Source organism: Aythya fuligula, chromosome 17 (genome assembly GCF_009819795.1).
Source record: "Aythya fuligula isolate bAytFul2 chromosome 17, bAytFul2.pri, whole genome shotgun sequence".
Classification (NCBI taxonomy): domain Eukaryota; kingdom Metazoa; phylum Chordata; class Aves; order Anseriformes; family Anatidae; genus Aythya; species Aythya fuligula.
The window spans coordinates 1,037,264-1,064,124 of NC_045575.1; the positions used below are offsets into that span (position 1 = coordinate 1,037,264).

At 57.0% G+C, this 26,861-nt stretch overlaps 1 protein-coding gene across 1 annotated transcript in view; it reads right to left on the reverse strand.

The window, feature by feature from the left end:
* Nucleotides 1-464: 464 nt before the first annotated feature.
* The window catches only part of MYO18B (myosin XVIIIB), a 55,601-nt gene continuing 29,204 nt past the window's right edge, over nt 465-26,861 (reverse strand). The window contains exons 33-44 of the mRNA XM_032199046.1: nt 24,532-24,681; nt 21,107-21,220; nt 20,725-20,841; nt 19,980-20,063; nt 18,791-18,928; nt 18,029-18,214; nt 11,156-11,289; nt 9,810-9,851; nt 9,265-9,426; nt 2,792-2,965; nt 1,671-2,686; nt 465-571 (exon numbers count right to left, since the gene is read on the reverse strand). Of these exons, the coding sequence (XP_032054937.1) occupies nt 1,672-2,686; nt 2,792-2,965; nt 9,265-9,426; nt 9,810-9,851; nt 11,156-11,289; nt 18,029-18,214; nt 18,791-18,928; nt 19,980-20,063; nt 20,725-20,841; nt 21,107-21,220; nt 24,532-24,681 (2,316 nt within the window). The 3' untranslated portion in view covers nt 465-571; nt 1,671. The remainder of the gene's footprint in view (nt 572-1,670; nt 2,687-2,791; nt 2,966-9,264; nt 9,427-9,809; nt 9,852-11,155; nt 11,290-18,028; nt 18,215-18,790; nt 18,929-19,979; nt 20,064-20,724; nt 20,842-21,106; nt 21,221-24,531; nt 24,682-26,861) is intronic.

Sequence of the window (26,861 nt, forward strand, 5' to 3'; positions counted from 1 at the left end):
TGCTGGTACTGTGGCGCTGGCTGGGGGTGAGAAAATGCTCGCAGCGCGCGCGAGGCTGAGTAAAGTGCTGACGTGAACCCGGAGACGGTGGCTTCACATTCATCTGTGACAAGGAAAGTGCTTCTTGCTGCAATGGCTTGGCTTAAATTAGAAAGAAAGATGAGGAATCCAAAAGGCAAGGCAAAATGCTGAATCCTGCCCAATTCGCCTTAAAAATGCTGCTCCAAGGGGCGCACGGGGCTGTGCACCCTGGTGTGACCCTTCTAGCCAAGCGCTGATGGGGAGAGTCATGCATTTACCCGTATCATGCCACAAACACCTGACAAATGAGGCTGTGGCTCATCTAGGAAAGAGAAGGCTTGGGTCAAAGAAGCAAATCCTTTATTGTGTAAAAACCAAGCAGACACGGGAACGCAGCCTCCCACCGCAACTGGCACCACGTCGCTGTCCTTGGTGTCGGGGGACGTGGGCAGGTGTCCCAGCAGGCAGGAGCTGGGGAACCTCGGCCATGCCCAGCTTCCAATACGAATGGAATTATAAAAGCTTCAGATACAGTCTCAGCTTCTGGAAACTAAAAATAGAAGAAAAACTTACACAGGGAGTGAGATCCTGCAACGTGCTCTTCAACACGCAGCTCGGTTTGACCAGCCCTCATGCTCCGCTCTGCTGGCACTGCATTTCACACCCAGCCCCAAAAGCATCCTTTGGCTGTTTTGCTTATCTCCGAGCACTGTACAGTGGGGTGAGACACCTCGGGCAGCCGAGCGACTGCAGGAGAAGAAAAGTGCTTCACCCCATGGCTGACCCCGAGCGCACCCGCAGTTACACAGAATAGACTGGGAGCGCATAGAAACCAGAACGTAATTAAACCCAAAAGGGTCTCATCATGTGTAAAACCATCTCCTGGCTTTTGGGGAGCCGCTTTCAGTCCCTGCTTAAATTACGTTTCCCATCTGATGCCCTTGCTAAGCGCGGGGCAGTGCTCTGCCTGGTGGCAGCTCCTCGCTCGGGTAAGGGGCCGGTGAGAGCAGCTCGCTGCGACAGGCTGCGCTGAGTGGGACACCGCATTATGCAAATGTTGCTTCCTGGAAAGAAATGCTTTATTAACACATGCTCCCTCCTTGTGTTGGCTTAGTCAATTTGGTCACAGCTTGACACCCAATAAGTTCATCTAAAGGCAACGGTTTTACAAAATGTTTTTCTAATCTATTTTAAACACTTAATTACAGTTGCGGTGCATTCATTAGGGACTTTGCTTTCAAACCTGGATTGCAGTAATAAATCCTGATTCTCCAAGTGTCAGTTGTAATCCAAAAATTGGATCCAAGTGGTTGTCAGAGACAATTGTTAACTACAAGATGTGAGCCTGACAAAATCGAGCTGCCACCACTGGAGGGGGTGACCTTCGGTGTCGAGGCGAGGCAAATTTCAAGCTCAGCAGACAAGCACAGCCACAGGGCTGAGCTCCCAGACAGCGGGATGTGTCTGTGGGGCTGTGTGGCAGGAGCTAGGGGACGGTGTTTTGGGAAGTCTGGGGGGGCACAGTGGGCACCCTGTGGTGTCGGGGCAGCGTGGGCTGGAGGGCAGCAGCTCAGGGGCGACCCTGCCATCGCTGCTCCGTGCTCAGGGCACCCAGGGGCTGGGCACATCTCACAGATTCATGTGATTACCTCACTCTTTTCCGAGGTACTTCCTCATGATGCTGCTCACGTCATCCTCCTTCCCTTCTGCCTCTGCTCTGAGGCTCTCCACGTTGCTTTCGGCGGTGCCTTTGCCACTGCAGCCCTCCCCATCCGGCCTCCGCGGCCGGCGCTTGATGCTGTCGGCGCTCCTGGAGGAGCGGACGGAGCCCGAGGAGGAGTCGGAGTCGGAGAGGGTGCCGGCATTCCCCCCGGGGGCCAGGCTGGGCTGCCCCGTGCTCCTGCTCCTGGAGGAGGCCGAGCCACCCGCGATGGCCTCGTCCTCGAAGCGGACGGTCAGGGGCCGGTGGCCGTCCCGTCTGTCCCTGCCGGGCTTGGCCAGGCTGCTCGTGGAGCGGGATTTCCGGATGGCCGGGAGGAATTCGTCCAGGTCGGGGCCAGTTCTCCTCTCGAAGCTGAGGGTGGGCATCTTCCAGCCACTGGGGTCGTCCCCCTGCCCCTCGCCCAGCCCGGGGCTGGACCGTGCGCTCCGACAGCTCAAGGAGGCCCAGCCCGATGCCTCCCCTCCTTCCTCTGCCGATGGCTCCAGGCAGCTCCTCCACGGCCTCGTCCGGGGCGCCCCGAGCGGCTCCATCCCCGTGGCTGCCGAGCTCAAGCCACGGCCGGAGCTGCCCAGGGAGAGCAGAAGGGAATCGCAGGAGCCAAACTTGGAGGCTCTTCTCAGCACCGGGGAGCGTGCCGGCTCCCCTGTCTCCGCCGGCTCCCAGGCCATGCTCCGCAGGCTGCTGGAGCGCAGGAGGCTGCTGCCGGCTCCGCCGCTTGCCCCGGGCTGATCCGTGCTCAAGTCCCCCGGGGTCTCGGCCACCTCCGGGTGCACCCGGCAGCGCCGCAGGGCAGCGGCACCGGTGGTGCGGTAGATGGGGAGGGCAGGGGTGTCCTCCAGCTGCAGCGAGCCCTGCTCCCGCTCCGCTCCCCTTCTTCTGCGCAGCTCCCCCACGTAGTCAGAGAGCGCGGCCGAGGCGCTGGGCAGCGGGGAGCGCGCGCCCCTCGGCACCGGAGGAGACGCTGGGCTGGGGGTCCTCCCCTCCAGGGCGGGCGAGAGCCCCCGCCGCGGCACCAGGGGGGACCTCGCTCCTGCTTTATCCCCTGGCTGTTTCGGGCCTGCCAGCTCCTCTTCGTCTGCAGGAGGCTTCACATACTCCCGTCTTCTAGCACCCAGTAAAGGACTCGCAGCCGTCCCCAGGTCCCCAGCATCGACGGACCTCGTGGTGCTCAGCGAAGAGCCCGGCCGGGTGGGTGCTGGCTCTGCCATGTCTCTGCTCCCCCTAAACGACAGAGAGCCACGTGAGTTTAAGCAGCGTGGTTTCCGCGAAGCATAATGTCATTCAGCAAGGCCATGCGTGAGCGGTAAAAAGCTGACATTTGCACGGTAATCTCCAAATAAACTCTCATTGCAGCATCGAGAAGTTCAGCAGTGACCGAAGATTTTATCTTAAATAACTCTGAGCAAACCAAACCAGCTGACTCCATGGCACAAAGTGTACGGCATCACCGACTCAGCTCTGCCAAAGCAACAAACACCTCCAAAAATCCTTCCTTCCTGTCAGCTTATAGCAAAATAGAGGACTTATTTTATTCCTGCCCAAACCAAAGATTATTCTCAAAATCTGTGAAACCAACTCACACAGCAGCTTAAGTACCTCTTAACATTACCGTAGGTCATGTTGCACCAGTGCTCCTCTGGGAAGGAAAAACCGCCAGGAACTGCAGGAGCAGAACAAACACCCAGCCCCAGGCAGAGCACAAGCCGAGGGACGAGCTCCTTTCACGTGGGGACGGAGCAGGATTTGCTTTGCAACGAGGGGCTCTGAGCATGAGCTGGGCAGGGGCTGGCAGAGCGGCATGGCAGCTCTCCGCCCAGCAGCACAGATTTCCTCTCCAAGCAAATGCAGTTTGGGGGAAAATCTGCTCTTTGAAGAGCAGCTGTCAGCAGTGAGCCTGATGGTGCGGGGCTGGAAGCTCACCCTGCAAGCAGTGGCACCGCGAATGGCAGGAACCGCGGGGGTGCTGTGCGCTCAGCGATCAGGAGCTGTTCTGCCCGTTCTGCCCCTGAAACACAGCCCTCACCCCGGCGGGCCCACGGGGTCGTAAGCAAGAGCGTGGTGCTACACTGGGGATGGCATCGGCACGGCACATATGGCTCTGGCAGCCTGCACTGAGCGCAGACGTCGAGCAGCAGAAAGGGCAACACCACCGCCCACCGCCACCACCTCATGACACGGCACGGTGCTGGGGAACATCCCCACAGGCACCACGGGTGCTGAATTCCTTCTCAAGGGGCCAGGTCCGGGTGCCTGCAGGCTGTGAAAGGGCTGTTCTGCACCAAGCCTGTCCCTGTCCTTGCAGACCTGATGCTCAGAGGTGGGGAGGGGGCTTCACTCACTGTCCTGGTGTCACCAGTGACACCGAGCCCCAGCTGTGACACTTTGCACGGTCACCCCATCACCTACACTGGCATGAAGGGCTGAAGAAATGGATTTCCTGCTTGTGCCACTGCAGGGAAAGGCAAAGGGCTGCTTTGCCAGGGCACGTCTGAAATAAAGCCGACGCTCTGCAGCGCTGCGCAGTGTGTAATTTTAGCTCCATGATAGCCAGTTACTATCTATAGGCTGCTCGCTCTCAGCCGCGTGCCGGTGAGACGAGGAGCGCGGGCGCTCACCAGCACCGCAGGTTGGCAGGGGCTGAGCCCGCTGCTGGGAGCCCCTCGGCACCGCCTGGACCTCAGTCAGCCAGAAAGCACCCGGGGGGACCTGGACCTGGAAAGGCTTCCTGGGTCCAAGTGTGTCTGGCACCAAAAAGGAGAGAAAAAGAGAGGGAAGGACGGGGTGAAGCAGCAGAACCTAAATACAAACAGATCTCCGGGAGGTGAGCAGGCTCCGATGTGCAGGAGCTGCTGCCAGGTTTTCCATCAGCAGGAGAAAAGCATCCTGCCCAGGGAAAGGCTCGCGTCGCCATGGGAACGGGGTGAGAGTGGATAATCCCAGCGACAACGCGGGACAAGCTCAGCCCGGGCTCTGCTGACCCGTGAAATCATTTACACGCCGAGACAAACTCCGTGGCGGCCAAGGGGAAGGGACTGCAGCCGCCGGAGGGGAACGGAGCCGCTGCGGGTCCCCTCGCTCCCCTGTGCCTGCTGGGCTGCGTGCCCACAGCTCGCCAGCGGCCCCACACTGCTCGGATATCCCACGTGGAGAGAATTAAGCACAGGGCTGATCTCCTGCAAGGAATGCAGCAGCCTCCAGGACTCACCGCGCCACTGTGCCCAATGCCGCTGAAGCGTCCGGCTGATTAACAGCTGGACACATTTTGGTAACGCTGGTTTTTAGCATCCTAAATTGCATCCCACCTAAATAACATGTGTAAACCTTCTGAGAGAATATGGAAGTTGCTCCAATCACTCCCCGTGTTTGCAAACAGCACCGTAAGCTGCCTGCCGCATGGCCGGCTTTCATAAATTAAACGGTCAGCTTCGATATCTTCCTTTAAGACCGAGATAAAAGTGAAGTGAGGAGGGAAGGAGCTCTAATGGACTGTGAACACAGCCAGCTCGCACTCGGCAATTTATTGTCCTGCTCAGCGTGACGGGCAGTTCCTCGTTTTACGGAGATCTTTAGAGCCTGCAGTGGAGCGAAGGCAGCGAGCAGGAGCCCTGCGCCCAGCCCCAGCACCGTGCCAGGTCCCTGCACAAGGGGCCACATCCACCCCGTGCTCAGACCCCCCAGACCCCTGCCCCCAGCAGAAGGGCTGAAGCTGAAGACCCTCCCCAGGCAGTGAAGCACTGTGCGAGGGGAAGCGCTGCAGGATTTCTCAGCTTTTGGCACTTTTCCTCTTTCTTTCCAGCACCCACAACACTCGAGTCCTTCCAGCAGAAGCTGTTAACGCTTCCCTCACAGGAAGCAGCGCTGCCAAAACCGGGGGGTGCCACCAAAAAGTCCATCCTGGAGACCAGAATATCACGTTATTCTTCTCTCCAGGAGAACGTGAATGAGACAGGGGGGCAGGGGGGCTGTTTTGCAGGGGCTGCCCAGCTTTGTGCCCACTGGAGACCCCCAAGCCCTGGGCACCCACCCCTCAGTGCTTTGTCCCCAAGCTCCTGCCCTCAGCGTCCTGCTGCAGCCTCCACTGCTGCGTGCCCTGGGGCCGCAGGGGCACTGAAATTACACCTCATTTTCTGTTAATTGCCTTCTGCAAAATGAGGGGCACAAACGCAAGCCAGCCCCTTCCTGCAACAGCTCCCCTACAGCCACGCATCCCAAACTGATGTGCAACCAATGGCTCCTGGGGCTCAGGACAGCATCACTGCATCCCCGGTCTTCGCTGCCTCATGTGGTGCTCCCCAATCCTTTTGGGGTGGTGGGGGACGCTGCGGGAGGTGGGATGGGCGAGCGTGCTGCAAAGCAAACACCGCTCGTCGCCCCGCTGCCGGGAAGACGGCTTTCCTAAGGCTCGGGGCCCAATGCAGAGCTCTGAAGGCATCTGCGAGCCAAAAGGAACTCTGTAATATGCCATTCACACCAAAGCAAATGACATACAACAATAATTAGTGAAGATTACACAGCAATTAACATGATTACAATTATGGTAGTTGAAATAATTTATACAATAAAATCCGCACATGCACTGCAACACATGACCAGGGATAAAAGTGGAGCTCGGATGCTTTTCCTGGGAGCTCATAAATAAAGCCAAGACAACTCCATTTCAGGGAGAGAGAAGAAATTGGCCTAATTTCTGACAGAAGAGGATTTTCTCATCGCGCCGTCATCTACAGAACAGCTCCCAGTTCTAATATAACAATTTGCTTTGACGCCCTACCGCTTCCAGACAAGTGTGGCACATCCCAGCAGCCGTGTACCCGGGATCCAGGTTTTGGGGATGAGGACAGAAGGGGAAATGCCTGGAGCCCACCAGCAGAGCTGCCACCTCTCCCCGGGCCATATCAGCCCCACAGAGCCCGGGCAGCCCCGCGGGGATAGCGGCAGTGCCAGGGCACGCCGGGGCTGTGGGTGCTGCGGGGTGCAAGCACCTAAAGGTGCCTGAGGGTCCTTCAGCTCCCCTGCCTGCACCTGGGACCGGCTGCCACGACCTGCCTGGCGAGAGGCAGGATTAATACATTAAGTTCTGAGTTTGCTTCCTAATAAAAAATGGAAGGTTTATCCATCTCTGCTGTGTGTCATATTTATTGAGGCTTAGCTCTGCTGTCCAACATTTTGTACAAGCATTTAAATAGCAGAGAATTAAAGAAAACGTTAATCAAATCTCTCGTTTCTGTGCACTACACTGACGATAATAGCCTTATATTCTTTCCTCTGGCTTTTGACAGCTGTTTGTTCAGGAAATATCCCATATGTACTACAGAGAAGCAAGTGCTAGGCAGATTCATTTTTCATTACTGGGTGCTTGTGTAAGACAAAGGAATCTTAATAAGGAAGAGCTCGTTTCGCTGATCTCGTTTTTATTACCTACCGGTCTCATCTTCTGTTTGTTTGCATTTCATCCAGCCTCCTCTCTAATGTTTCCATCTTAGATTAGCGAAGCCAAACACAGCTCCCACACTGGGATTTGCAATTTGCCTTTTCACTAACCCCAGGACAGAGCCAGATTGTCACATTATTTCCAGGTCTAGGTACAAATTTCCTTTCTCAATGGCCGTGGTCGGCCCAGCAAGTTATTTTTATTAATCCCCAAGCCTACAAACCTGCCCTTTCATTATAAATCCAGTGCACTTTAGCTCAGAGACATGATATAAGCCCTAACTCCTGACTCACTGCCACGCACTTACAATCACGGTTGGGTCACTCGGACCAGCAGACCCCAAAAGGTGCTGGGGGACGGGGAGGAACCGCTGCTGGGGGGTGCTGGGGAGCAGCACGGCTGCCTCGGGGCTCCCAGCCACCTCCTGCCCTGCTCCCAGCCCTGCTCCCAGCCCTGCCTTCTCCCAGCACTGGGCAGGCTGCTCCAGCCTATGCAAGGTATCTGCTGCCAGGGGACTTGCTCTTCAGAAAATTAATTCTGGCAATAGTTAGCTATTTTACTGTACAAAGCCACAGCACGCAGCGAGGACAGACCTTTCCGGAATGAGAGCAGGGAGATTAATGCTAATGTCTGCAACGAGCGGCAGCCGGAGAGCTGCATCCGCCTGGATTTCCTACCCATAAAGCACACACTGACGGGGACTAGGTGGGCACCAGGAGGACACCAAGAGCCCTTGCAGTGGCTCCTGCCCAGCCCCTGCCACCACGTGTCCCTGCTGTGGCACAGCATGGAGCTGAGCCCCAGTGGTTTGGCCACGCGAGTGCTCAGGCCACTCTGCAGCTTGCTCAGAGCCCAGCAGCATCGCCACCAAAAATTAACATATTTCATATTAAAACTGTGTAAATGCAGACTGCTTCCTCGGTAGCGAAAAGTGAGCATATGGCATACAAATCCTCAAATAGGCTGCATCGCCTCTTTAAATTATCTCTAGAGAATACATCAAGGGATGTTTTACTGCTTGAAGCATGTTTTTGATGTAGTGGCTTTCATCTAGCGTTTCACTGATCCTGGCGTGGCAGCGACTACCTTCCTTGATTTGATGCTGCGACCTCGAACCCCGCGGTTCCCCCGCTCCCTCCTGCCCACCGCCGTGCTCCTCGCTGTGCCGCGGGACCTGCCACACCAAACTGGGTTTGTTCCCCTCTCTTCTCCCTCCTCAGCCCCATACACGCCGCACCAGGACACCCACAGAAGGAAGAACCCCCGGCAGGGCTCGTGTGCTGCCCGGCAGTGCCTCTGCCATCTCACAGCGGACACCCGCGCTGCTCTCAGCCCTTGGGGCTCCTTCGCTGCCCCCCAAGCACCTTCACAATACACAAACTTGAAAAATGACTGCAAATGTTGGTCACGGAGCCTTGCAAGCCCTAAGCCACCCAAAGCCTTTCTTCAGCTGAAGTGGCCCAACCGCAGGCTGTGTGCGATGGCACATATTTTCCTCGCAGAGCAAGTATTAAAGAACTAATAACATAAGGCTCTTGCTAAACTGTTTGGGCTGATCCACCAGCAGTGTTTGCAAATTGATTTTTTTTCTCCCTTAATATCCTTAAAGATATCTTAGCTGGAAGGGAAAATTACGGTGAAATCAACAGATGCCACCAGATGTGTGTGACCGCGAGGTTTACAGGGAGAGAAGATCAGCGCCAGCAGCCCCGGGGCCGGGCTGTGCTCTGCGTGGGGACGGAGCCGCAGGGGACACTGGTGGCACCAAGGGACCAGCCCTGGGGCTCCAACACCCAGCCCTGCTCCCCGGGCCCCCTCCAGCAGGGCTCTGCTGGCTGCACACCCCAGGCTCCGTGCCCATGCGCATGGCTCTGCAGGACGCTGCCCTCCCCAGAACCCGCCCTGGAGCTGCACCAGCCCAGCGAGCACCCAGAGCCCACGCCTCACCGCAGGGTGCTGGCTTCTCCTCCCCTCCCCACATTGCAATCCACTGGAGCTGACACCCAGAGCCAGTGGTTTCCCCGGAGGAGAGCTGCGTGGGGCTCCCCCCAGGCTGCTGCTGCCCACCGTGACCATGGCAGCCCCTTACCTCGGGCCCTGGGCACTGCGGCTCCCGATGGACTGTGCCGAGAGGCTCCCGGCCACGCTGGCACCCGTCGGGGACGACCAGCCTGCGGACGAGCCCAGCCAGGAGCGGATGCTTTCTGCAGGCTCCAGGCTCAGAACGGAGCCGACGCTGGAGCAGGCGTCCCTGCGGGGAGAGGAGAGAGGAGAGGAGAGCCCTTGTTAGTGCCGGGAAGGGGCTGGGGGTCCCTGACCCCACTGGTCCCTGACCGCTCCAGCTGGGGGCTGGATGGAGCCCTTTGGGGTCTCTGTTTCCCTCCCAGGCTGCAGAGCAGCCTAACGTGCCCCACTGCAGCCCAGCAGGCACAAGCAGAGTGCCCAGGGAGAGCACAACCGTCAGGGGCACATGGAGCTGGCACAGAAGCCAGTCCGTCCACATAGGGTGGGAGCATGGGGCACACAGTGACACGTGGTGGCTTGAGGTGGCACATGGTGGCACACACACAGCCACCATTGACAGCCCTGTGTGGGCACCACGCCTGTGGCCAGCAGCTCCGAGGGCTCACTCACGTCTCCCTCCTGGAGCACAGCGTGTCCCGCGCCGTCTGCACGCTGCAAACAAAGGGCAGTGGGGTCAGGCACAGATCAAAACCTTTCCAGAGGAACCACGTCAGAGCTTGGTGCCAACACGGAGGAGCAGGGCTGTGCAGAGCCAGGGTACAGCCTCCTGTGCCGGGCAAGCAGGCTGCAAGGCTCAAAGCCCATCCTGCTCCCTGCAACACCTCTGCGCTGCTGCAGGGACCCTGCAGACATCCCCAACACCCCACAGGGCTGGGGGCTGCTGCAGCAGACGTGGCAGCTGCCTTGGGGGCCTGTGTTCAGCATGGGCAGGGAGCAGTATGGTCACCGAGCCACCCCCCGGGGAGGGGACAACCTTGGTGACAAGGGGACAACATCACCGGCCTCAGGCTGGTGACATTGCAGAGACCCTGCCCAGGGCTCGTGGCTGCAGGACGTGCCATCAGGCATCGTGTGTGCTGCTGAAGGGTGAAGCAGAACCCATCGCTTTTCCCAAACGCAGCAGCTGAGGATGTCCCTGCCGGGAAGCGCTTCTCACCTCTGCAATGTGCCAATTGTATTGGAAATCTTTTTTTTTTTTTTTTTTTATGAAGAAGTGAATTTCTGAGCTCATGGTTTCTAGCTCACCCTTCCCCGGTTTAATCACTGCATAAAGAAAAATCTCTTCTCACAGCATGATGACAAGCACATCCCTGCCATTTTTTAAAAATGTATTTATCTACTTTGTCTCCATTTATCATGATGCCCCTTTAGCAGTGTAGCAGAGGGGAAAATTGGAGGGCTGTGGACACAACAGCTGAAAAATTCAATAGAATACTTTTCCCATTTTTTCCTAGTAAATTCTTCCACCTCATGTGCCCAGCTGCATTGATTCCTCCCGGCCCCCCAGCTTCTGTGGCTGAACAAAGCCAGGTTTTCTGATCGATAAATGCAGCAACAGGGCACCTGCTGCATGGACACCGCAGCCTGGGGACACCCACGGGCCCTGCCGAGCCCAGGAAGGGGAAGGCACGAACCAGGGCCGGTTTCTGCACTGCAGGAAGGGGCAGCGGGCACTTCTGTGCCTCCCTGGCACACCAGCCCTGCAGGGAACAGGGGGCTGCTCTGTGATCAGGACCTTCTCCATCCTTTCTGCTTCTCTTAAGCTGCGCCACACGAGATGATTTCAAGGGTGACACTTTTTCATGTGACCATTTATCAATGTCAAGTTACTTGTTCATAAACACGCTCTCAGCCAAAACGCTGCCTCTCCTGCAGGGGTGCAGCCGCAGCCACCCCAGCACCGCCCTGCTGTGCCCTCCCCACCGCCAGCACCCCGCCTGGCCCCGCAGCCTCACCTCTCGGCGTCGCTCTCGTCGCTGGCGCGCAGCTCCTCCAGGGCCAGCTGCAGGTCGGCGATGCGCCGGATGGCGGTGCCCAGGTCTGCCTGCAGCCCCTGCCGTGCCGCCGCCACCTCGGCCAGCTGCTGCTCCTGCGGGACCGCATGGGGTCAGTGCCAACCCCAACCCTGCACCCACCACCAGGACCCCGCTGCGTTGTGTTGCCGTGGCTTGCCAAGCCTCCAACGCGCCCGTGCCATCTTGCACATGGGGACGGGTGAGCAAAGCTGAAGGGACTCCCCCAAGGGACACCCCCACCACATCACTGACCCTAACCCTCACAACAGAAGGCTAAAGATGATGAGCAAACACTAACGAGCTTGGGGCAGAACGTAAGGAGTGCCCAACAGTTAGTGTGCAGAAAGCTGCGGGTATCTCCACACGGTGGGCCCTTGGTTTTAGATGCACGGCAGCACCAGCGCAGCACCAGGTTGTACAGCCAGCAACAATCAGTGCAGGGGGATGTCTTTGCGAGCCGCCAGAGCTGTGTGTGTACGTGCTGCAGCTCAGCATTGAGAACAAAACCTGAACAAGAAATAAAACCATCTTTGAAGAGTCGTGTCCCCTCCCGGCAAGCGGGGATGCTGGGCTCTGGCGGTGAGCGGGCACCAGGTCTGCACAGCGGTGCGGGCACACGTTGTGGGAGCTGGGTTGTGCTCAGGTGGGGATCTCAGCACGGTGCTGTGTCACCCCAAATCCAAATGTAAGCCAAATATCTCAAATATCTCAAATGGCCAAACGTGATATCAAAAGGTAACACCTCCCCCTGCGCAGAACATCCCAAAGGGCTGGGACTGGGAGCACCGTGGGGGTGCAGACTGCAGGAGGCTCCTGGGGCACCCCCTGCCCACACACACCACGCACCTGCTTAGAAACAAAGCCCTTTCCAGAAACACTGCTGGTTTATAAGAAAGACAGGAGCTTCATTTATAATTCAAACTGCAGGAGGAGAAGCAGGGAAGCAGCACCACCCGGGCGGCTCTGCAGGCCGGCAGCGCCCGCAGCCTCGTGGTGCACCAGGGATGCCCGACCCGGTGCTCGCCGCTGAGCCCGCGGGGGCCGAGCTCCCCCTTCGATCTGGCTGCCAGGCTTTTCCGAGCGCAGCCACGAGGAAGTCTTGGTGCCTTTTTCTAAAACCATCACACGGCAGAGAGAAAAAGAGAGAGAGCGCAAGCTGCAAATTCAACTTGATTGAAGCTGCCAGCTGTAAAATTGCCATCTCGGTGGTGACAAGGTGAGAGATGATTTGCAGCGCAGGCTGCGACAGGCCACGGTGCAGGAGCCAGCAGACTGTCAGAGTAAATAATGAAAGCCCTGGTATCACCGCGCGCCCAGGCCCGGGGGGAAGAGCATTGCAGTTCATAAAAACATGCAAAGAAGGATCCCAGTTATGGTCGCACAGCATCACAGTTGCTTCTGGAAAGGCACCAACATTGGGAAAAACCTGAAGGCTGCCAAGAAGCTTTCTGAAATTTGGTGCTTCCAAGCCTTGCGCTTCCCTCCCCGCTCATGCAGTGCAGAGGCGTGGAAGGCCGGGTTCAGCTGCGGGAGCTGCTCCGAGGCAGTGGGGTTTGCCCTGCCCAGCAGGGACACTGCTGTGCTGGGGGCTCGGGAGGGGGCACACGGGGAGAGGCTGGCCCCTGAGCAGAGCCAGCTCCACACAGAACAAAACCCAAATTTTGGCTGGCGACGTGCCTGTGTTCAGCTATTTGCAACCGCAAGAGCCGGCAGTAAAACAACTGCTGGATAAAAAGCCCAAGTCTTCAGACACGCTGATAAGAGCCTCTATTGAACTAATTCCTCAGCTCCACGATACGGCTCCAATTAAATACAGTTCACTGCCTGCATTTAATTCCTCTCTCCCATTCTGCTGCTGTTAACCTGAGGCTGCCTGGCACGGAGGCAGCCCTGCACACGCCGTGCCCCCAGCCCCGCTCCTGGGCTGGTGAGGGGCAAAACCCCACAGCCCTGCAGCTCCTGCCCATGGCCCTGCTCGGGGCGGCGTGAATGTAGGGCTGAGAATTCCTGCTCCTAAACCAGAACGGGCAGTGCTCGAGCACAGTGGTGTTGCTAAAACAGACTCCTTGCAGCAGCAGCGCTATCACCATCACCATCACCGTGGGTACACGGGCTGAGCACACACAAAGGGAAGCACCAGTCACAGTCAGAGAATAATTTGGGACTGCTCCGCTGCTGAGGGACTTGTACGGGTCTGTGCACATGGATCTGCAGCAAGACTACGTGGGGAGGAGAAACAACCACTGGATCTCCGTGCCCTGGCTTTCAGCAGGACTTTGTGCCTCGCAGAGAAGATGCTGGGGCTGGCAGGAGGCCACCAAGGGGACGAGGCAGCGTGGGGGGGCTGTGACCCCAGGACCATGTCCACAGCTACCAGCACCCAGCGGGTGCCCAGCCCCGTGGCACCCATGGTGCTCACCCCTACCCACTGTAACATGCTGTCAGCCAGCGTCAGCTGCAGAAAAAGGACCTTTTAACCCTTTTTTCTTAAAATCAAGCACAAAGTAGCTGTACCCTATGATTGTCTCAAGGAAGGGAATAATTATGTCAATATAATTACATTTCAAATGCAAAAAATTATCTTCATTATACAAACCGAGAATAAACGCCCCAGCGTCAGGCCGCAGTTATCCCAGCCAGCTATTAGACACCTCTGACATATGTTGTTTCAATCTAAATGGAAATTCGGGAAGCATTGCACTTTTCATACAGTGACTGGCCTGAATGTTAACGTTCAGGAAGAGCCTCTGAGCGCTGCTGCCTTTTTGTCTCCTCTCAGCAGAAAAAAGGAAAAGAAAGAAAAAAAAAGGGGGAACACATTTACTGAGAAAATCCCAGCCTGCCTGCTCGCCAGCCTCTGACAAAGCCCTGGCATTGCCCGGGAGAGAAAGCGCAGGAGAACTGAGCGAAAGCTGCGGGGAGACCTGGGGAGATGAAAGGCAGCGTGTGGCTGATCCTGCTGGTGTTCATCGCTCATGGCCCGTTATCCCAGCACCCTGCTGCTGGTGGCTGCGGAGCCTGGGTGGGAGCAGTGCTGAGGAACACGAACGGGGCTGGGAGAGGAAGGGGAGCCACGGGCAGGGTCTGCATCTGGCTGGGCTGAAGGCTGGAGCAGCCTGCACTGGTGCCCGGCTGGGGAGTAAGGTGGTGATTTCCCAATTCTATGAGATTTGGGACCTATTGGATTTTTTCCCTGACTCTTTATGAGATTTGGTCCCTGTTGACTCTCTGGCAGCCGCAGGGATCTAACCCTCTGGCCCCTCCTCACACCCCAGGCTTTGCTGTCATTGCGTCCCTGCATAAGGGTTTCCCAAACCTCCTTTCTCAAGGATTTCTTTTCCGTCTAATTTTGTCTCAGAGGCATTTGAAGGTAAGTTAAGAAGAGAGAAGCAACAACAGCAGTGAAATATTTATGGGGCCGTGAAGGATGCCGAGCCAGGCACCAGCGAGCAGCAGGACCCGCCGCCTGTGTTTGTGTTTGCGGTTTTGCTGTCACAACACCACCTTTGCGAGCTCCCATCCGCCTGAAGTGAAGTGTAATCTAATTAGCCCAATTTGGATGGCTGCTATCTGAATAACTTAGCGTACACCTGCAGTATTCATCAATCATTATTATTTTTAATTAAGCAATTAACTTTCGTCTTTTCGGAAAGTTCGATGCGACAAGATTTCCGCGGCTGCGGTCTCAAGCGGGACGGGGTGCATCCTGCACCCAGCCACCAGCAGCACCTGGAAGTGCTGTGAGCAGCCACGAGTGCTGGTGATTTCCTGGACAATTTACTTCTTTAATGGCAAAACAGAAATCGCCCGCCCGCTGCACGACACAGCTAATTAGCGCACGGCAGAGCTCTGGCTCCTCCACCACCCAGCCTCACCTCCAGGGGCCGGCTCCCTTTGATAATCTTCTCGTTGCACTTAGCCAAAGAGATCAGCACTTAAAGACAAGAGCAGCGCTGCGAGACCCCCAGTCTGGGGGCTGCTGGAGGCCCTGCTGAGAGCTCGGGGTTTGTCTGGGGCAGGCAGCGTTCTTGGCTGCTCTAGCAAGCAGCTCCCATTTTCAGCTTCACTGGAAATGCCACAAACCAGCTAAAGGTTGCAAATAAAAAAATCATAAATATCAGGCTCTACTATGCTACACCAGGCTGGACTGCGTGGCGATGGCAGGGCTGCAATTACAAAGGGTTTCTCCCATCAAAGGGACCATAAAAAGATTATTTACACCGTGACTCTCACCTTCAAAAAACGAACCAAAACCCCGTGCGAAGAATATTTTAACACCTGTACTTTGATTTTCAGTAGAAGTAGTTAATTATTATGCTGATGAATTTCACAGCTTCATTAAAGACACCTCCTTTAAGAGGAGGATGGGGGCACATCCCCAGCTCTGGTGCTGTCTCCAGAGCACTGAAGCCACCAGGCACCATGCCCAGCACCCGGCACCCCCCTGCCCAAATCCCGGTCACAGCAAGGGCAGCTGGTGCCTGTGCCAGCCCCTGCCCCGTCCTTCCCTACACCACACAGGGCAGCTCACCAGGAGGCTCGTGTCAGGAAAAGCACAAATGCGTGTGCATTCGTGATGAGCAGAGAGAGCAGGGTTTGTTTTTACACTCCCCAGGACTTGGAAATCCATCCCCTGCCCCTTGCCACGGCTCAGGCTCTGCCAGCTGGGTGCAGCCGTGCACGCTCCGGGTGTCAGCACAGCAGCTGAGAGACCAGGAGCTGCTGCAGGCTCAGAGCCAGGCTGTGTAGGAAGAGGAGGTACAGCTCCATGGGAGAAATTCAGGACATGCAACTGAAGCAAAGACGGAGACAAGCGGGGCCAAGCACTACCCCCTCCGTTAGAAAACATGCATCCCTCCCTGCGACGGCACAGGGCTTGGAAAGCATTCAAACCCCATTCTTCCTACAAAATTCATAAGGCAGAGCCATCTGCCTGGCAGCCAGCTCTCCAGCTCCCATCCCTGGGCTGTATTTTCCCTGCTGTCTGTGAATGGAGCACGAGGCAGCTTCTGCCTCCCAACTGCCCAAAGTGGGTCAAAAATGAGGGAGGAATGGGAACGGGAGTCCTGAGCCCAGCCGGAGGCATGGGGGCGGTGGGACAGCAACAGTCCTTGTGGTAGTAGGATTTAATGTGCCTCCACCTCTGATAAATGTGAGCCATTAGAATAAAAACCCTACGTACAGACATCAGCTCTTGGGACCTGGGAAGCCAGACCAGTTCCTAATCCCACCTGAGTAACGAACCGTCCCGCCGGGTGTTTCTCAAGCCCTGGTAGTGCCTGGCAAGTGCACAGCCTCACCACTGCTTATTTAAATAAAAAAAAATCATTAGGTGCAGACCACGACTTAAGTAATGTTAAGTGAATAATTCATGCGGTATCTATAATAGATGGGGGATTTAGCAGGAGCAGGGCTGTAAGTGGCTCTGTATGAACTATTGATGCTCCCTGCCTGGCACAGCTGCAATCACAGCTCTCTGTGATGCTTTACAGGAGTGCTGGTAGGAGCGTGGGCTGAGCAATGCCTCCGCTGCTGGGAACATTGTGGGGCCACCAGAACAGCCAGGGCTGGCCTGAGGCATCCCCAGGACCTCCTCTCCTGCGCCCTCCTTGCTCAGCTCCCTCCTCCCACAGCCAATGCCGGTAACCCCAGCTGCCTGCCTGCCTGGATTCAGCCAGCCCCCATTTGTCCCTGAGCAAGTCTGTTTGTGCCGTGCTCCTGGGAGCTCCCTCAGACTCCCTGCAAACTTGGGGGACAGAAGCATAAGATGACCGAGCATCAAATACAGGGGGTCTCCAGCACGCCGGGCTCAGGCTGGCAGAGCAGGGACAAAGCCTGTCTGTGGTGTGTGCAGTGGCTGTGCAGCAATTCACTCCGAAGCAGCGCTCCCTTCAGAAGGGCTCGCAGCCTCGGGGAGAACTAAATGGCGAGCTCTCCTTGATTGTTAAATAAAAGATTATTGATAAAATAACTGCTTCTAATGCGGCTGTCTCGCTAGCAGAAATGCAATATCTTTCAATTACTGCTTGGAAGCAAGGCTTTCCTTTTGTTTACTGGAAAATACCAACATGAAAAGAGCTGCCGGGAGAGGACTGTACAGCGAAGGTGAAGCTATTTCTGCTGCACTCCCGCTCTGCCTGGGGCTTTGTGCAAGCAGAGCAGGCTCACTGCCTGTCCGTGGGCTCACTGTCTCCGTGCAGAGCAGCACAGCGGGGCTGGGCAGCCCGAGGGGCACTGCCCCGTGCCGGGCGCTCCCCCTGCTGCAGCTCTCCCCCAGAAAAGCAGCAGGAGCTGGGCACCTGCTCAGCATTTGCTAGAGATGAGCAGGCAAAGCAGTTTGCCTCCTGGAACAAAATAGAGAGCAGAGAGACTGCCCAGCCCTGCCTGCCCAGCTGGGGAGAAATGGAAAGCGAGGAGCTGCGGTGACAGCTTTGGTTCGATGCTTTGGGGCTGCGGGGGATGAGAAGCCATCCTCTGCTCCTGCAGTGAGCCCGGAGCTCCCCAGCTCCACTCGTGGCAGCCCAGACCTGGCGTGCTCTGCATCCCTTGGAGGAATGGGACCACCACTTCCACAGCTCCCTGACCTCCCAGGGGAGCAGGGCTGGGAGGACACCGCTCGCTCTGCAGCAGCACATGGAGACGTGCATGGCCCGGGATTCCCTGAGCCCCCATCCCAAAGCAGCCAAGCTGGGCAAGCCCTGGTCTGTGGGGTGCAGGAGGGCAGGGGGCTGAGGAGGGCCTGCAAAGCAAAGGCTGCCTGAAACTGTCCATTTTTGGCAGGACAAAGGGGCCCATGAGGCAGCACCCCCTTACCAGTTCCACGCGCCGGCGGCTGGACTCCAGCTCCCTCTGCACCAGCTCGTTCATGTCCGCCTTCATCTCCTCCATCCTCCTCTGGTAGTACTTGGTGCTCTCCTTCTCCCGTGCCTCCGACTCGGCCGCCTTCTCCAGCTCCTCGCCCATCTTTATGATGCTGTCCCGCAAGCGCAGCACCAGCACCTGGGGAGGCAGCACGGGGTAGAGCCAGGGAGATGCAGGTGGGGAGCCAGGAAGCTCTCCGAGAGCACTCAGCGACGTGGGGAGCGCTCCCTGCCTGACCCTGATGCTGCTCTGGGGCACCGGAGCTGCTTCCTTCACCCCGAGTTTGTTTGGGCAGCACAGTTCGGGGAAGGAGTGACAGCAAAACCACCTCCTGGGGTGCCAGCACCCACACTGATTTATGGGCACAGTGAAATTTTTGGACAGAGCCTGATGCCCTGGGGTCCGCCTGGTGCTCAGGGCAGGGGGTGGCTGTCAGGAGGGTGCTGGGATGACATCTGGAGGCAGGGGCTATATTCTCCTCCGGGTGTTTATAGCACAGGACCAGTGTTCCTTTTTAATAAACACCACAGCAGGTATGAACACTGACAGCAGCACGAAACCTGCGGGCCCTCAGCAAGCACAGAGCGCGGGGCAGGATGAGCCAAGACCCCAGCTACGAGCACCGCCGTCCCCTCGCCCCTTCCCGGTGCGGGTGTCACCGCGTCCACCTCTCGTGCTGAACCACGTCCCCCGGGGCCCCGTGCCCGGCCGTACCTCGAAACGCTTCATCTGCACGGCCTGGCAGTCCAGGCGGCTCTCCAGGTCGCGGATGTGGGCCTCCTGCCGGCTGATGACCGCGCGCTCGGCCGGGCGCTGCTCCAAGCGCGCTGCGCTCGCCTGCGCCGCCCGCAGCTGGGGGGACACGCGTCAAAACCACCCCTGCCGGCACCGTGCCCGTCCCCTCCCCTCAACGTTACCCACACCGAGACCTCTGCGGCCACCCCCCAGCTCCCCTCTAAATACAAAATGAATGCCTGGGACCTGGCGTGCGCGGCCAGGCACGTCGGGAAAATATTGCCTGAAGATCCCTGAAGGATTCCCTTGTGCTCGTACTGTGCAATAAATGCATGACACTAGCATGCACTTTTGAAAGAAAAATGTTCCAGCAGGATGGCGCTCGTCTGGGTTTCTTTTGCTTTTCTCTTCTCAGCAAATTCTTTGAGGACAGCAGGCATAAAAATTCACAATTTATGTGCAAAGCTGCCTGTACTGAGTTTTTTCTCCAGCCGTTACACCGAGATCTCCTAGGCAAGCTGCCCTCCTTTTAGCAGCCCTTGAACAAGCTTGGTTCAGATTTTATATTTGACCTAGAACCAGGGGAATTTGTCATCTGTTATCTGGCCTATCTTTACAGCACAATACTCTCTGCCTCGGAGTGAGCGAGTGCTATCTCCGATTCCTGGGCAGCTTAGCCACGCTCCAATAAAGCACTTAACTTAATGGGATTACCCATGTGTTGAAAATTAATGCATGTGCTCCAGGACAGCGGGGCAGCCGCAGCGCTGAGGCAGAGCAGCACCCAACCATGCCACCCCAGGGCAGCCCTGGCCACAAGCCCGCTTCTCCCCCAGCCCCACGGAGGAGCTGAAGGTCCCTGTCCTGAGAGCCACACAGGGGAAAACCTTCTCCACCCCCAGGCAGTGGCTGGCAGAGCCGTGCAGCCCCAGCACACGTGCGTGCCCCAGCCCCAGGGCTGCAGCAGGCAGGCAGCGGCTCCTGCACCTTGCAGGGCACACACAGGGCATTAGCAAGAGAAGAGAAACCGGCCTGTTTTATGGAGGAGAAATTGCTTTGTGACTTGGTCTGACTGTGGACATGGGGATGGCATCCCACTGCCTGGTGCCATGCTGGGCACAGGGATCTCGCTGCTGAGCTCAGTGCGGGATGGCTGGGGAGGAATTACCTTCTCCTGGAGGCTCTGCTTTTCCTTCTTTGCATCCTCCACCTGCGTCTGTAGCTCCTGGATCTGTGCGATATCTGTTGCAGACTGGGGAAACAAAGAGCCCAGTGCTGGAAGCAGCCCCAGGGCCTGGAGCAGCGCGCAGGCACTGAGGTGTTGCAGGCACACTCATGCCACCTCCCTGCACAGCCCTGCCTGAATGCCTCTACCCTCATTTTCAGAGCAAATACTGCAGGTCAGGCCAGCACCCTCTTGTCTAGCCCATTTCTGCCCTCAAGGTGCTTCCAGACCCCGTTCCCCAGCTCCGTAGCAGCCCTGCAGGGTACCAGGCTGTGCACTCTCAGCCTCGCCAGCCTGACCCCACAGCTGCCCCCCCGGGAGCCTTGGGGTCCCTCAGCTCCACTTACAACCCTTTGGGAGAGCCTGCCTGAGTCTGAGTGTTATGCAGAGAGCCACAGGGCTGTCTGTCAGCACTTTTTAAGCTCTGCATGAGAAAATGGCAAAGAAAGAATAGAAAAAGATCCAGAGAGCGATGCTCCAGGGTTTCCTGGCTACTGAAACTACAGCCAAGCAACTTGAACAGAGTCAAAACGGGGGTGAGAGGAGATAGGGCTGTGAGCCACCCCTTCCTCCCACCCCAGCATCTGGTTCCTGAAGCCCCCACAGGCATTTGCTTTGAGCCACGCTGCGGGATTTTCCCTGCCGGGGAGGGGGATGCTGCAGAGCACCCACCCCCAGCAGCTCCTACCTGTGCGATCAGGGCCTTGTGCTTCGCCATGAGCTCGTTCAGATCCTCCTGGTCCTCGTCGACACGCCGCAGGAGGTCGGCTCTCTCGTGCTGCAGCTGGGACAGCTGCTCGTCCACCTGCGGGAGCAGAGCAGAGCCTCGAGTCGTGGGGGGGACCCACCTCAAAACACACCCCACTGGGGGGTCCGCGACACCCCCTGCCCGGCTCCCCCAACCCAGTGGAGCTGCAGGGGGAGATGAGGGGATGCTGCGTGATTTTAGCCCTTTTATCCACCCATTAAGGGGCCCGGGGGCTCTTCACCAAGGAGGCCGGGTGATTTGGGGTTATTGCTACCAGGCATCCCGCGGGGTTGGGACCGCGCCGCTGCCCTGCCCCACGCACCAGGGTCTTGTTTCTGCTGAGGGTCTCCAGCTCCGCGTGCAGGTTCTCCAGCTGCAGGGCTGTCGCCTGCTGGCACCTCTGGGCCTCCGCACACCTCGCCTCGCTCTCCTCCAGCTGTGACAGGGGGAGGTGATGATTGCACAAACCCTCGGTGCGTGCCGAAACCCTGCCTGTTTGCACTGCATCCCCCAGAGCGTGTCCCCTGCTCGCACACACCAAAATTCAGCCTTTTAAGATCTGTGCTGCTGCTCAGATTGCCCGGTTCTGCTTTACAATGGAAACTTTCCCCAGGCAGCAGCCGCAGTGCTGCGAGAGAAGAGCTCCCCGAGCGCCCGGCCGCACGCAGGCACCCTTCATGCGGGTAGGGCACGCACCGCACACCCCCTCCGCCTTGGCAGGGTAGAGCTGGGATCATTAATTTGCAAAATTATGTGAATTACATGTAATTCCTGATTAGAGCAATTCACGACTGGGAGTTTTCAAATGGGCTTTTCACATAGCATAAATTGCATTTGCAAATACACACGAAATGCCACATTTATGAATGCGAACTTGCTCTCGGTTTTTATAGCTCAGCCGTTAAAACTACAATGATCTTAAGTGGGCTGGAAACAGCTGGAAGATGCAGCATCATCCCCCAAACACACCGCTGAGACGGAGGAACTTACGTGGGTTGTACCTGAACATGCAGTTCCTTGCCTTGCTCACTCAGGTTCCTTTTGTTTATCAGAAGGGAAACTCAACCCCTCCGCCTGCTGCTCGCTTCCCCTGCCTGCTCCCCGTTTGTCCAGGGAATGCAGGGCTCAAGTGCAGCTGAGGACGCTGCCACAATTTTAAGCCATTTTCTCAGGGAATGTTTCACCTGTCTTTTGCTATTCCCTCCCTTAAAAATAAATAAATAAATAAATAAACGGGAAGATTATGAAGTTCTGGAGCAACCCTCAGTTCACTTCCCTCAACAGTCTGGGGCGAGACTTGTGTTTTGCATAAAGCTCGGGAGGCAGGGACTGAAATTACCCAAACGACAGCTTCTAGGAGACATTAACAGTCAGAGATTTCCAGGGAATGCTAGCTTGTGCCACAAAAGGAGCCCCGAGGCCAACAACAGCACCTGCCCCCAGCTCCCCTCCTGCAGGAATTTCATTCTCTCATTCACATCCTGCACACACGTGTCCTGCAGCACTCTGCCCTCGAGCTCGCCACGGGAAGACCAAAAACAACCAGCAGCATGGCCCTAAGTGCTTCAGCAAACAGAAACGCCTGAGACCATGCCCTGTGTCACCACGTGGCGAGCACAGGGAAATCCCACAGCGTGGGACAGCAGGCGCATCGTAGCCCCCTGCCACCCCGAGCCCCCAGTGCCACCAGGCGCTCAGCTCACACAGCAGCTCTGCACCCAGGGCTTTCCCACATTTTTCCAGCTTTTCCCTGGACCTGGTCATTCCCCTGCCCTGATTCCACAAACGCTCCGGACAGTTTAATCAGAGAGAAACTCATCTCTGGGCCTCCCATTGAATACCAGCTTCTCTTTCACTTCATGCAATGGAATTTTCCCACTTGGGAAGAATAAACTGAAACTCTCCCCAAAATGCATAATGTATGAATGGAACAACATTAGTTTGCTGTGCTACGCCATCTGTTAAATACCTGCGTAAAATGGGTGCTTCAGACTTATTAAGAAACAATGCTCTACTTTCAGACCATATGGGTTTTGATTAACGGAAATGTAGCATTTTAGCGACATTTTCGTTCTTGCAGAGCTTTGTGGGCTGGTGGTAGGATGTATCGGATTCTGAGAACCTCATCATGAATGCCATTAGGAAGCATTTAGATGTAAGGGACGGCATAATCATGAGGCACTGGTAATGCATGCGGAGCCTTGGCAGCATCACAGACACGAGAGGCTCCCAGTACCGAGGCTCTCCGCCACGCTCCCCAAATGCACAAGGCAGTGGGGCAGGTGCCACCAGGCAGGGACAGCACACGGCCTGCGAGGTGCCACAGCAGCAGACGGGGCCAGTGATGCCCTGGGAGCTGGAGCTGGCAGCAGATGGGTGCCCTCGGCACCAGGCAGCCCTGGCGCTGGGTGCTGCGCCGGGTCAGAGGGTGACAAATCGCCCAGCTGAGGGCACAGGGGAGGGCAAGGCAGGGGCTGCGCATCACATCCAAATCTGGAGTGGGATTTGGGAAATACTGAGGGCTTCGTTGTTAAGTGGAGTGTTACAACGGGCAAAACAGCTCAGTAGTGACTGAGAGAGAACTCATGAGTTCAAGCAAGGGACGTGCCCTGGTCGTGGCCACCCCCTGCCCCTGCTGTCCCGGTCAGCAGCACAGGCGTGGGCACGGCAGCAGCCCCAGCGCCCAGCTCACCTTCCACGTCTCCCCGGTGCAGGTGGGAACAGCTGCAGCTCACAGCTGTTATTTATGCAGAACTATTATCTCAATTATATTCGTGTCTTGTTGGAATCGCTCATGCCTCCCGATTAGTTTGTTTCCAGGGGTAATGCACAATGGAGATTAATTGCCGTGCGGTTTCGGAGGACTGGCGTCAGTAGCTCAGCCCTGGCGCTCTGCACGTGCCAGCCCGTGGCCGGCGAGCGCCGCCTGCCCTGCCGTCACCGAGGGCATGAGGACTTCTGTGCCACCTCCTCCCGGGCTGCACCACAGCCGTGTGTCTGTCCGTCCTGCGCAGGGCACAGCAGTGCCCCCCCTGCTTGCCCCAGCACGGGACCCGCGGTGTCCGTGCCTAAAGCCTGGCACGGGAGCCACGGTCCCTGCTCTGGCAGCTTGTGCCTCCTTACAGCCATTTCTATGGCAACACGTCCTGCAAACAGGGCCTCCGGATCACGGTGTGAGAAGACAGAAAGCATGCTGAACAGAAGGTAATTAACAGGGCTGCCTAAGAAAAGGAAAAAATACTTAACCGCTGTTGGCTTAATTACAGAGCTGTGCTCCCTGCAAGGCGACCCTGGCGGCACAAGGGGCACTCCTCGCGGCAGCACAGAGTGTGCACAGTGCCACAGGTCACTGCTTGCCTGAGCTGCTGTGGTCCCCGAGATCTGCCCCAGCTTCACCTGGGTCGAGGTACAACAGTGACATCCCCAGAGGGGCCGGGGCTGCTGTGAGCAAAAGCTCTGCACTGCTCACCATGGGGGCGAGGGACAGCACAGGGCAGCCCTGACCAACACTGGGGCCACTTTGCTGCCTCTTTTCCATAGTGGATCTGGTGAAAGCCAGGAGGAGAGGTCATGCTCACTCACACCTCCCAGCCCACCCCACCTGCACACTCAGCTTGGCATTGGGACGGCATCCCCACGTGGTACGCAGGCTTTGGTCAAACACCACCCGCGGCACCGCGGGGATGTGCTCAGGGGACAGCGATGATCGGGTGTCCTGGTGCCTCTGGAATCCTCCCCGGTGCCTACCTGCCTGTGCAGCCGCTCCAGCTCGGCAGCGCTGGCGGCACCGGGCTCCGTGGGGGCAGCCAGCAGCAGCTGCGCATCGGCCAGCAGCGCGCGCGTCCGCCGCAGGTCTCGCCGCAGCCGCTTCTCCACGTCAAGGTCACGGTGGCCGATCTGGAGGGAGAGGAGCAGCCTGAGGGTGAGCCCTGCGGTGCCAGGGCTTCAGTCCCCAGCCAGAGCCACCCTCAGGCCTGCCCCACGTAATAAAACTTCCTAAAGCACCAGGTTGGGAACCAGGAGGGATTTGGGTAATCCATTTTGCAAGGATATTAAATATCTACGTGTAAATGGGGCAGTTTTCCATCTTTATCAAATAATACTTCAATACAAGGAAGAAAATAAATTACCCAAACACCAGCACTGTCAGGTTACAGGAAAACACCACATTTTTTCTACCAGAAAGTTGTTCCTCTGAAGGCGTTTGCTTGCCCCATCCTCCAGGAGCCGCATGTCCCCAGAGCACCAGCGCCCTGTCCCCACAGCCACTGAGCGCCAGGGCTCTTCATGTGGCCAGGCTGCGGTGGCAGCAGCCCAAAATGTGGCCGTGCTGGGAGCACAGCCAGCAGCAGGGTTGCACCGTGGCCGCTCCTCCCACCCCACAGCCCCAGCAGCCGTGGATCTGGAGGAGGAAGACCCCGGAGTGTGCTAAGAGCTGCTGCAGAGAAAGGTGAAAGTCCCTGCATGAGGGAAACAAAGACAGAAAAAAAAAAAAAACCTGCAACTACGGGGAAAATGGTAGGTGGGAGAAACAATGACGAAGGCATGAGGAAGTCAGCCCACAGGGGAAGGGGAAAAAACCACCACATGCTGGTGGGGAAGGCTTCATCAGGAATTATTTACACCTCGCTAACGCAAAGCATCTGGAGCCTCCGTCAGCCGCGGAGGTGCGTAACCGATGCTGCAGCCTTCGGGGGGGGAGGCAGCGGCTCCTCGTGCGTGCATCTCCAGCAGTGCCAGCAGAAAATAACTGCTGGGTTATTTCCGAGGCTCATTGCCCGGCAATGCAGTGTCACTGCATCACTCGGAAGCCGTTTAAAGGAAAGAAGGAAGCACCTTAAAAAAAAAAACACAAAAAACAACCCTCCACGTTCCCCCCTCAAACAGAGAGCAACCATGGTTACAAGGATAAAAGAATCAGAAAAACACCAAACAAGCAAGGACATGGTTTCAGTGCTTGATTTCAGACTAATTGAAGTGTGGGAGCATTTTCCATTTACTCTGTTCCACAGCTCCTCTCGCTTCAGACCTGTTCTCCTATTTTATGTTCACTGGCTAAAATTAATTGTGCGGATTTGACCTTGCAGCCTGTTTCCGAGCTGGCTGGCATTTGCAGAAACCCGCAATCGTTGACATCTCCATTTCCTTAATTAGTTTTCTGGGACAGCTTTTTTTTTCCCTTTTTTAATAAACTGCTCTGAAGCATACTGTCCGCTGTAAGTCAGGCAGTATTTATAATAACACTACAGCAGAGCAGATTTGCTTTTATCCCTGCCATCCCTATAGACCATATCTTGGACGCCGTTCAGCATCGTTTTCTGCATAGCTCAGTGTCTGCTGCCATTGCAGGCGATGGATTTTGTATTGTAAATGGGCACAGCAGGCACCCCAGCCTCTGCCTCGGCCTGCCACCATTCCAGCCTGCTGCTTTTTGAAGTTACAAGGCAGGGGCTTAATCCAATAGCTGCTTTCCAGGCGCTGGTTATATTCCACGTACACTCCAGCAACACCCAGGGTTTCTCTTCCCTCTCCCCTTCCCTTTGCAGGACACGGGGGGGCTGCAGGGGCAGTGATGTGTGCGTCCCGAGCCCCACGCTCTGCTCCAGCTTCCCACTGCAGGGTTCTGCTTCCTCCTCACTCAGCTCAGTTTTGCTCTACCGAGCAAGAGAAATGCGCTGCACGGAGCAGCAGCAGCAATGTGCCCTGCTGCAAGATTTATTGCGGCACCTCCCATAACATTTTACAAGCTCAGGATCAGTGGGACGTTACGGCCGGGCCCCGTCACACCGCATGGTGTTTGCAGGGAGTGCCCTGCTCGTTTCAGCCCCAAGTTCCCCCTTTTATTGAACACCTGCAGGCACCAGACTTGGTGGCACCCAGCCCACCTGTGCCAGTGGCCAGCAGACACATTTCATCACTCCAGCTCCGCACAACCAGCTCCTCCTCTGCACGTGCAACGTGGCTCACGACGCAGCACAGAGAGGGGACACCTGCACGAAACCAGCCCCAGGGAGCCCCTGCAGGGGCAGGAGCAGCAAGAGGGCAGCGCTGACCCTGTCCCCGTCCCCGTCCCCAAG